This window comes from Syngnathoides biaculeatus, chromosome 9 (assembly GCF_019802595.1).
Source record: "Syngnathoides biaculeatus isolate LvHL_M chromosome 9, ASM1980259v1, whole genome shotgun sequence".
In the NCBI taxonomy this organism is placed as follows: domain Eukaryota; kingdom Metazoa; phylum Chordata; class Actinopteri; order Syngnathiformes; family Syngnathidae; genus Syngnathoides; species Syngnathoides biaculeatus.
Genome location: NC_084648.1, coordinates 3,402,652 through 3,414,256, shown reverse-complemented (window position 1 = coordinate 3,414,256; position 11,605 = coordinate 3,402,652). Strand labels below are relative to the sequence as shown.

At 41.4% G+C, this 11,605-nt stretch overlaps 1 protein-coding gene across 1 annotated transcript; it reads left to right on the top strand.

The window, feature by feature from the left end:
* The first annotated feature begins 1,484 nt into the window (after positions 1 to 1,484).
* LOC133505639 (germ cell-specific gene 1-like protein) lies at positions 1,485 to 11,092 on the top strand. The gene is made up of 5 exons (XM_061828882.1): positions 1,485 to 1,956; positions 8,960 to 9,007; positions 9,751 to 9,903; positions 10,073 to 10,184; positions 10,782 to 11,092. Exons 1-5 carry the CDS (start codon positions 1,599 to 1,601, stop codon positions 11,074 to 11,076), a joined length of 966 nt encoding a protein of 321 aa, XP_061684866.1. The 5' UTR covers positions 1,485 to 1,598; the 3' UTR covers positions 11,077 to 11,092.
* Positions 11,093 to 11,605: the final 513 nt, after the last annotated feature.

Genomic DNA, 11,605 nt, shown 5'->3' with positions numbered 1-11,605 from the left:
AGAAAATGTGTCTATTACTGCCTATCAAATCCCTGCAATACTGTTCTCATAGGTCCGATTTATGTAAGAATTCTATATGAAATCCGTCCTACTGTAAAGTTTAGCAAAGAAGTGGTGGTGTCGTCAGTGGATATAAAGAAAATGTACATTTTTCTACCACGTGATAAAAACTCAATGTAACTAAAGATTTACCAGCAATGTCAAGATCAGTAATTCAACAGTATGATCGCACTGTCTGTAGAAATGCACTGCATTATAGTGAGAAAGTTTTTCTAATGATATTTTGCAACTCTTACACAGTTGATGCAGTATGATAAAATGTGCATTTATCCATCCATCTATTTTGAACAGCACTTGCCTCATTAGGGTCGTGGCTCAGCTAGAGCCTATCCCAGCAGACTTTGGGTGAGAAATGGTGAGTGGTCATTAGACAATCACAGATCATTAAGTCTCACATTAATTTCATGTTAAAGTCAAAGGCTATATCACCAATAAAAATGTCTTGGAATCTTTACAGTGTTGTATTTTTGCTTGTTGTTTTTTTAATTCATGTCCTGGGCACGTCCCTCTGGGTGGAGACCTAGGACAGGCTAAAGGAACTATATCTCTCGGTTGACCTCGGGATACCCCTGGAAAACAAATTGGCTGGGGAGAAGGAAGTCTGGATTTCCCTGCTTGAGCTGCTGCCGCCACGGCCCAACCTTGTATCAGTGGAAGTGAATGGATGGATAAGCAATAAATGACAACATTGGTAAGTGCCAAAATAACTGTTTATGTTTCTGTAATTGATAATATTGTAGGAACTACATTGTTGAATAAACAGACAATTGAAATTTTGTTCTGTAGTTTTAAATAACTTCATTTAAAGCAACAATGCAATTATAATAGAATAAACTCAGACAATTGGAAGTGGAAACTGCTTTGTTTGTCTTTGAGTGCGGAAAGTTTGAGAGGGGAATTGATGATGTCTTCAAATAAAGTAAAATGTCTTTGAAAAGGCTGTTGTATTTTGTGATTGGAAATTATCTAGAATGAAAAAAGCCAGTTGAGAAAAAAAAAGCAATCTTCTTCAGCTATATTGTTGCATGATATAATCTTTTTAACTCAATTACTGGCAGCCTTCCCAGTCAATATGGATATTTCACTTCTAAAGCTGTCAATGGTATTGCTGGTACTTGCTGAATGTGCACCCCCCCCCCCTCCTCAGTTTTGTGCAGTGGCCATCCAACTTGGGATATAGCCCCTGCCCCCTGCCCCCCAGTTTAATTTCACACACATGCCCTCTCAAATGAACTCCTGGGTGTGCTCGATGTTCATGGGATGATTCAAGACATCATAGTAAGATGGCAGGGCAAATATCCTCATGACGCAGCAGTGTGGAGGGCGGGTGCATGATGAGAAAATCCCACAGTTGATGCAAGCAGGAGTCAAATCCTTTGACAACGTGACTTCCTATGGGACACTCGTTGGCCAGCGAGTGTCAACTAGAGGGGAAGTAATGCTGCAAAAGTGACTCTTTGCCAAGGCGACCCTGCGTGTTTCCTGCACTTCAATGGATATTTTTAGAACGAGCGGAACGTTTCCGCTCTTACTTTTTGATGCATTCGGGATCCAGCCTCCCTTCTTTCCCTTGCATTCATGAACTGGCCGCCACGTCCTCCCAGAGAATGAAGACGACTCGGAGATGCAGGACTCTTCTTTCGGTGGGCTTGAACTTCTTTGCCTTGCTCTTCTCCATCACGGCTTTCATCACCACTTACTGGTGCGTGGGGACGCAGAGAGTGCCCAAGCCAAAGTGCAGCAAACTGCGGACCCATCAGTGCATCGACTACGGCGTCAACGAGACTGACCCGAACAAGGTGGTCTACAGCTGGGAGACTGGAGATGACCGCTTCCTCTTCCGCCAGTTCCACACTGGAATCTGGTTCTCGTGTGAGGAGAATATCCACGATGAAAGTAAGTTCACTATGTGTGTGTGTTCTTCATAGTTGTCACAGTCGCAGGGACATGCTTTTTCTGCCCCTCCAGTGTTACACCTACCAATCACCATGGAAATCTGTTAAATTGTTCTGTTGTCAGAGATGGTAAAAGTACACACTTGGCATTTGAGTATCTGTACAACTACTTGTGTAAAAAAGACTTGGTGAAAACAGAAGAACTGATTCAACACCTGTACTTAAAATTCAAAAAGTACAGACCCTGAAATATAGTAAAACACTAGGCTTAGTATGGCCTATAATATGACATCTGACTTCAATACACTAAATAGTTTAATTTGCACAAGGCTCAAACTGAAAAGAAAAAAATGGACATGCTATCAAAATCGTATATTTTGATGGCTTTTTCTTACATGAACTGAATAACAATAACAAAAATAAATGCATTTGCTAATGATAACAACGGAGGTGGCATGGTGAGCAACTTGTTAGAGCGTTGGCCTCACAGTTCTGAGGACCGGGGTTCAAATCCCGGCCCCTTCTGTGTGCAGTTTGCATGTTATCGCCGACCCTGTGTGGGTTTTCTCCTGGCACTTCGATTTCCTCCCATTTCCCAAAAACATGTATCAATTAGAGACTCTAAATTGCCCGTGGGTGTGATTGTGAGTGTGACTGTTGTCTGTCTCTATGTGCCCTATGATTGGCTGGCAACCAATTTAGGGTGTACCCCGCCTCCTGGCCGATGACAGATGGGATAGGCTCCAGGACTCCCGTGACCCTTGTGAGGATGAGCGGCTCAGAAAATGGATGGATAACAATGGGAAAACAGCCACCTTATGGACCTTGCTGACCTGTCAGTCACTCGTACAATAATAGCCAATCAGATAGCCGCATTGTTTTAACCCCTGGCTTAACACCCCCCTTTCCGCCATGTTGTCCCAGTACTGGTTGTCAGTAGCATGTGCTTGGAAAAGTTAATGTTATGAAGAAAATGGTCCTCAGATGTGCTTGGGGAACGTGCAATTCTGATGAAAGATATCCGGCTAGGTTACAAGGCGCCCGCTTGATTCATTTCCCAAAGCCTAATACACAGTTGACGAAGTATCTACGATGGATTAAGGCTTGCAGAAGACGGCACATGCAACTAAATATGAACAATATCAACAAACACAAGGCTGTATGTTCGAAGGTAAGTGAGGGAGAAGTATCTTCTCTGAGTTTGATTGAATTATTATCAGTGCTTTATACATTGCAGGAGAACAACTTTTACCTTGTTAGCGTATCACTGACCTCGTGAATGAAGTGTGTAATGTTTTATGCCGAAGAGTCGGGTTAGTGATACGTAAATGCGTGATGTCATGCAAGAGAAATGTCTATTTGCCCATTTGTATCACATCAGAATTTTAAGACAAAGCACTGGGTTTGATTACGAGCCAAGTCAAACTTTTTCATCTGGTGACTATGGTACTGACTGAGTTAATCACCATTGTTTAAATGTAGATAATCAAACCTAACTAACTTATAAAGACTACAATGATATTACTCATGATCTTTCCATGTAAAAATTACTCATCCTGCTTGACATGTGCAGTACGATTCCACTATTTTATCCTGTTGGATTTCAATATGAAGTTTATGAGGCGTCAAACTTTTTTGCATCGATTGCCAACGTATCTCTGTAACTCTGACATTGCATCCTGCTCCGTCCAAAATCTTAATTCTGTGTACATATCCTTGCGTGAAATAGTTGAGACGTCTCTGTAGAACACTCTTGGACAAGTCTGACTCATTTGGCAAAAAACATCCTGCAATATTATCTGGAATACGCGTTAGAGAATTGACCCCTCCGTACAGGGCACTTAACCACACCTCCTGAAGTGACGTCACGCCACGTGCGCCTACGTCAGACAAACAATTAGCAAAAATGGTGGCGCAGGAAGAAAAGACTAGAGCGAAACTGTCCGATTTACCAGCTGATTTCTCACTCGCATTCTTAGCTAACAGTGAAATATCGTTGAAAAGCAGACAGCAGGGCTTCAAGTATTTCAGCGAGGGGTATTTCAATGGTATTTACATGCGTATCGACGGAGAAACCATTGATATTAGCGCGAGATCTTTCCGGAGTCAGAGGAAGACTGAGAAGCCACATAATATAATATATTATAACCCAAAGACGAATTCGTCATTGACAGTTTCCTATTTTCGTGTTACCTATCACACTTGTGTGCAGAATCTGTATGTGTATCTGTATAGCCGTTTGTGAACCGCCGTATGAAGGAAAAGAAGGCGAGGCTTGATTTACGATTTGTTTCTCTCGTTTTCTTTGTGTAACGTCACGCACTCCCCTCAATAATTATTCTTGAATTAGTGCCGAACCTACGTAAGTCCCGACCGAGTACAACAATCACTACTTTAGTGTCCTCAAACATCCTTCCTTCAGTCTTGGTGTCTCGGTGCACGTCGAAGGGTTTTAGGACTGCTAGTCCGGTTTAGCTTAGCTCACTGCCAACAAAGCGACACGTTTGTGCAGTCAGATCATCGCAAAATATCGCTCACCACATATCAAGTGTGTCAATCATTCACACGTAACTATGTTATGCAAGCGAAGAACTGCTAATTCATTTATATGAGACATGTATTGAAAATCAAATATAGGGCATACCTTTGTGCAAACATAGTCCGGTTTACCGTAGCTCGGTAGCCGCCGAACAGAGACACGTTTGTGCAGTCAGATCATCGCAAAATTTCGCTCAACACAGATCAAGTGTGTCAATCATTCACACGTAGCTATGTTATGCAAGCGAAGAACTGCTAATTCATTTATATGAGACATGTATTGAAAATCGAATATCGGGCTTACCTTCGTGCAAACATATCTGTTCCGATTGATTTTAGATGGATTCAGTTGATCATACAATCTTCCACAAAGTTTGATCCATCGAAGACATTTTTCGTACTCGGTCTTCTGTTCCGGTTGATATTAGATAGATTCAGTTGATGATGCGGTCTTCCACAAAGTTTGATCCATCGAAGACATTTTTCGTACTGGGTCTTCGGTTTTGGAAAGGGTACGAAATGAACTCCACCAACTAGCCTTTCAGGATACCTGTCGTCACTATTATAAAGTCCGTGACTACACCTCTTAACCATATCTATTGTTAAAGAACCCAAATACGCGATATAACGCTAACAAAAGCTATACTGGACCATGCAACGTTGTCTGAGGGAACTGCGGGTGCAAAAAAAGGGGCGTGGTTTATGCAGATCTCTGGCCTCTGATTGGTCAGTGACGGGGATTGCGCAATATCCACGGAGGGGTCAATTAAAAGTCTCTGCAAGTTGGAAAAGCAACATTTCTTTTTATGTATGAGATGGCTTTGGCCTGATCACAAAAACTGCAACTAGTTAGTTTTTCACCCGCCCAGCCCCAAAGAACTGGTGTTAATAGATGAATTATCAGATAAGGCACAAATGTGTGGTTTTATTGTAATCAAAAGCATCAATAAAAGATTTTTTTGTGGTTGTTGTCGTTTTTTTAAGTCAAACATAGTTTCTACGGAGGGGTATTGCGCAATCCGCGTCACTGACCAATCAGAGGCCAGAGATCTGCATCAACCAAAGCCTGTTTTTGCTCCCGCCATTTTCTCAAATTCTTGGCACTGACAAATTCAAACATTTATCTTAAATGAAGCCATGGATGCGGAATATCTTGCTTCTCCTGTTGTATATTCAATGTTATGCTACCTGGCTGACGCTGTTTTTACATGTCTTCAATCAATCAAACAAAGTGATGATTTTGGTGTGGGATCAATTCCTGCTCAGTAATGGTGTCGATATATGCCCTGCAACTGACTGGTGACAAAGTTCAGCGAAGTTAGCTGGCTTAGGCTGCAGGACTCCTCCGACCCTTTTGAGGTTAAGCGGCATTGAAAGTGGATGAATGGATGAATAAAAGCAAAATGTCAGTAAAAAGTAATGTTTTGTACAGATTCCTGAAAAATCAACCGGGGCAGAGTTATTAAGTCTTTTCTTGTATGAATAGCAACAGGTGGATGCAGTTTTATTGTAATTCTTGCCATCTAATAGAAGCGTATTTATATGTTTAGCCTGCCACTATACACTGCTGGCATAGATGAACAAGGATATACAGTATATTTAGTTGATAATTAATGATCCATTAGACGGCACAGTGGATGGAACTTTGGCCTCACAGTTCTGAGGACCGTGGTTCAAATCCCAGCCGTGCCTGTGTGGAGTTTGCATGTTCTTCCTGTGCCTGCTTGAGTTTTCTCTGGGCACTCCGGTTTCCTCCCACATCCCAAAAACATGCAACATTAATTGGAGACTCTAAATTGCCCATCGGCGTGATTGTGAGTGCAAATATTGTATGTTCATCACAACTGGCTTGCAACCAGTTCTGGGTATCCCCCGCCTCCTGATCATTACACGGCACAAACTGTGTGCCAACGACATTGATTCACTTTGGAGGCTCTGTTTTCATAGATGACAGTGCAAATGCCAGCAAAGTCAAATTTGTCAGAATGTGCTCGCTGCATGTTTGCCAATTTGGCAAACCAGTCTGCGCCATGTTGGGGATTCCAGCACAGAGAGGGCTGGTCTTTGGAGATGACCCTGGCAGAGTGACAATTGTTGGCTGTAAATTAGTCTAAACTTATGCCTGCTCAGACCGTGTCTGTCTTCCGGCGCAGCTAATCTAATGCAGGTTTGGTGAATTTCATCAGGGCACGGACACTTCTGTGGACATTTAAGTTCTCAGAGGTTATCACCGGCCCATTGTGTATTGAATTGGGGAACCTGCTCACGAGGGATCGCAGCCGGTTACAAATAACCGGTTATTTGTAATCGGACTTTTGAAATCCGTTAAAATTTCCAATCATTTCTTCCGGTTCTGGTACTCCACATTGCTCTATTTTTTCAACATCATTTCCACTTTTTTCAAGTTTCGCTGTTAGAGTAAAGTTGGACTCAAAAGAACATTCAGTTAAATCAAAGAAACATCAAACATGGCATCAAGGAAACGCTCGGTATACTTGCATGCCCATTCTGAAAGTCCGAAAGAAAATGTTAACATTAAAACATTTTTACAAAAAAAAAATAACGAAAATTTAACTTACACGAGTGTGTTGTTGAAAGCGACATTCAACAAGCTTGTTTGTCAATATTGTATACAAATTACCCCATTACCGCGGAGCAAATTAACGATCGATGGTGTAGCGCCGGAGAAAAGGAGTCGGAGGCGGAGTGTTGGACACAGGAACAAAACTTGTTTTATTGTTTTATGTTCAATTGACCCCTACGTAGAAATTGTGTCATCCGCGTGGCTGACCAATCAGAGGCCAGAGATCTGTAAACAACACAATGATACCGGTCTTAAAACCGGCTAATCGTTTTTTTGCCACAGTTGTTCGGTTAAAACCGGTTATGAAAGTAAGCGTTTTTTTGCGATCCCTACTGCTCACGTTCATAAGCAGTGACAATGCTCCAGTCACACACAGATTAGTCCGATTACACATCGTCCTCTCCTGCACAGAGATGTCTCAGTCGAGCCTGTAATTGCAACATATTTAAAGGGAATGAGAGGACCTGCTTTGGCAACAAATGAGGTCATTTGTAAACACACCCACACCCTCCCAATGTTGGATGCGTCGGGTTGTGCTGTTCTGCGACATTACAAACACCGGTGTGGCTCGCCCCTGGTGCACAGTTGTGCTCACCGCCGCTCTGGTCTATGCTGGTCACAAAAATAGGGCACTTGTACTTTTTTTCCTTGTATAAGTGTGTATTGCAACTGAGAGCAGTTTATAATATATTTACGCTGTCTTGTAGCTACATATATTCGGAAAAACACAGTAATAAAAAGTGAACATTGCTGTCTTGGTAATGTCAGAATAGGTCATACATTAAGATACACAAACCCTGTTTATTGCTAAAGTGTCCTGTGAGTACTTGAATGAAGTTGAGTTTGTGTTGGTCACTTAAACATGTAAAATTTGTATTACTCAATAACTAAAGGACGCCTTGACAGCCATCATAGTAGCGTTCTACTACCATGGACCAAATTAACAGTTTGGAACCCAAGTTACAGGGCAGCACCACAGCACAATTTTAAAATGTTCCCAATGAGGGTGGCAGCATTATGAAAACAATCAATTCAGTATGCTTTCCCATCCATTTGTTTTTCAAAGGATGAGTATAAAATGAGTTAAGAGAACGCTAGTAATTAAGGAACAAGAGACCAGTCTGAAGCTATTGTGGGCATTACTATCGAGGTCACGACAGGCAAGGTCAAAGCTGCTCTCTGGCCAGATTACGCCTCTGTATCTGGCACACTGTTTCTAAATCTGGAATAACAAATGGAGTCCATTTTTTATTTTTGTTGAAAGCCACTGTAACATTAGTTTAGACATGTAGCGCGTTTAATTGCTTTGTGTTGTAGGCAACAACAAAAAAACATATGAATTTGAAATAATTCATGATGGCATTGCTACGACATGTCTATCTCATCAAGTGGCTGTGCGATGGAGGGGGAGCTGAGACAGCTTGAGTTAATAAGGATTATGTAACATGGGCCTTGATGAGTTTTTCCTCAAAACAGCTGTTGCCGGCCTCCGTCTACCTGATTAAAGTGTTCCTTTTTACTGTAACTCCCTCTACATCGTCTACCTAAAAGATGAGGCAAGGTCTGAGTTGTTTGCGTTGTCCAAGACCTCATGTATCATTGCAAAAAGGATGGCCCACCCTTCCCAAAAAGAAAAAAAAAAAAATCTCTGTTTTTCTAATTCTCTCATGTAGATGTAATGCAATGAGAATAATTATTTGTTGACAACTGAGTGACCGTCTGTTTTTTTTTTCTTTATCTGCTCAGTTTCCATATTCATAGTTTATTTAATTCCTTTTTATTTACTTGTTTGCTTGACTTAGAAGTGTAGAACACAAAGTCAACATTTTTTTTGTGCTGTCATAACAACAACGTGTCAACAGTTATTCTGCTGTGGTCCTAGGTGAGAGATGCCGTAGCTTCATTGATTTGGCTCCTGCATCAGAGAAAGGTAAGCACTTCTGACCACGGATAAGCATAAATATTTTATTACGTTGCTCCCAAAATGGTAAATGATCATTTTACTTAGAGATGGATATCTGTGGTCAGGGATTAAATTTTTTTATTAGTCATTAAAAGGAAGGTCATTGAGTGTTTAATCACAGGCTGACTCAATGAGAACAAAAGCACAATTTCCTGTGTGCTAGGCTTCATTTAAAATCTCTGTGACAAAATTGGATTTTTACTCATTAGTTCTTGAGTAAATAATGTGTGTGTCACAGTTGTGGCACACCGCGTTCGTTATTCCTGATAAATGCAATATGACTCACATGTACGCTCTTTGTACAAAACTTGGACAAAACAATGTTATTTTGTTATGCAAACTAAGTAATTACTAATATCCACTTTGCCTGTTAGTGCATCTCGATTTTAATCATCAGAGCGATTCAATAAGGAGTCAACATGAATGAATGAAAGTACACCTGTAGTTTTAATTTGGATAAACTAAATTTACAATACACTGTAAATCTTCAAGGAGTATTTTAACATGGTTCAGTTTTGTCATGATATGTGATATAAGTACACAATACATGTTGAAACATCCAAACAGAAAACACACACTTATTTGAAACCTTTGACAATATATCTTAAAAACAGATTGTGTGTGACTTGACTTCTGTAATTTTGAGTGAGTATATCAATTATGAGATTGTCCCCATTGTATGAATTTAATGAGTGTATACCGTTTGACAGGGATGCTGTGGTTGTCGCTGGTATCTGAGATGCTGTACATCGTTCTGCTGCTGGTGGGCTTCAGCCTCATGTGTTTGGAGCTTGTCCATTCCAGTAACGTCATTGACGGACTCAGGCTCAATGCATTCGCTGCTGTCTTCACTGTGCTCTCAGGTTGTCACCGTGTATTTGTATTTCCTTTAGCAAGTCTCGACATTTTGCAAATATACATTCAGTTTGCTGAAGTGTACAACTTCATAGCATCACAAGTGGTGTCAATGGTCTTGGTATATTGCAATGAACTGCAAACTAGAACCGCCATAATGCCTCCATCTGATTGCAGGTCTTCTGGGCATGGTGGCTCATGTGATGTACACGCAGGTCTTCCAGGTCACTGTCAGTTTGGGCCCTCCTGACTGGAGGCCTTATAACTGGGACTATGGCTGGTCTTTCTGGTATGACTCTGCATATTAAAGTTTTTTTTAATGCATGTCTTATCTGCATGAATAGATACCTTTTACAAAACCCAGCACAAAATTCAATGTAACTACTTCAAATAGTCTCTTAGCATCACTCTCACCTCTCCCCATCATCACTGTCACTAATGAAAAAAAAAAAAACCCAAAGCTCTCATGTTATGCAGGATTAGGCTTTGGTGCCAAAGCCCCGATACAGACCCGATTGGGATTGCATAAGAGGATGATATTTCACGCCTGTACAATATGTGCAGTATGTGAAAAATTCATCTGTGAAGCGAAACAATTCTTGACCTTTTAGGAGCATTGACCAACCTGAGCGATCACGACACAAGATGATGATTTGAATGTCTGACCTCACACATAACCGGTTTACTTGAGGAGAGCAGAGGGATTTAAAGGGATTGACACTAATCTAGGCAAATACACTGTGACGATATTGGGAAGGGAAAATCAAAATGTGATTTGGATTGTGCGCTCGCCACTTTTTCTTCAGAGCTTAAACTGAAAGTGAGTCACAGGAAACTAAATCTCTCTTTTGTGTGTGTGTGTATTTGTGTGTTATCTTGTAATTAGCATGGCCTGGGCGTCCTTCACCTGCTGCATGGGTGCATCGGTCACCACGCTCAATTCCTACACAAAGACGGTCATCGAGTTCAGGCACAAACGCAAGACCTTTGAGCAGAGCATTCGCGAGGAACACGCAAGAGAGGCTTTTGAATATTTCCGAGAGCCATCTGCGCACTCCATCTCCAAGTCTGTGGAGGTCTATTCCAGCCAGACCTTTACGAGTGGCAGGAAGACACCCTTACCGGCGGACTCCTTAGACATGAATGACATTCGGGCCTCTCTTGGGGAAGAACAGTGCTGAAATTGACATGACAATTTCATTCGAGGCTGCTTGATGGATGGATGAAGCCTTGTGGTGTTCATTTTGAGATAGGAACACCGTCAAGCACTCCAGCCCAAACATTTAAACATTGCCTTTAATCTGGTCCCTGGAGGTGGGAGTTACTGAAGAATCCGATCCAGCAGAGAACAAAACCACTAATGGACGTTGGTGGTGTTGCTTTCTAAAATGTAGATGTTAAAGAAAGTATTGTATAGTATATTCCCGTGATACCAGTGAAGGTCACGGATGCTTCTCGCCTTACTGAACATATTTCTTCAACAGCAACAACTATACCTGTAAATGACAATCTAACCATAATGGCAATTACACTGCTTTTGAGTTTAGAACTAAAACCACAAATGCTTGCAGCTAATCTTGTGCCTACGGACATAAAATTGTGCTGTTGTGAAAAGTGGGGATAGTAAATGCGCCGTATTTTTCTACAGGACATGATGTGGATCAGGGTGTTTACAAAAGCAAATTTCTTTGTCATGCCCCATATGGCCAA

Excerpts from the sequence above, each read along its gene's own strand:
- LOC133505639 (XM_061828882.1), top strand. The coding sequence starts at position 1,599 with ATGCATTCGGGATCCAGCCTCCCTTCTTTCCCTTGCATTCATGAACTG. Across the intron at positions 1,957-8,959 it reads GGAGAATATCCACGATGAAA|GTGAGAGATGCCGTAGCTTC; the intron begins GTAAGTTCACTA and ends CTGTGGTCCTAG. Across the intron at positions 10,185-10,781 it reads GACTATGGCTGGTCTTTCTG|CATGGCCTGGGCGTCCTTCA; the intron begins GTATGACTCTGC and ends TCTTGTAATTAG.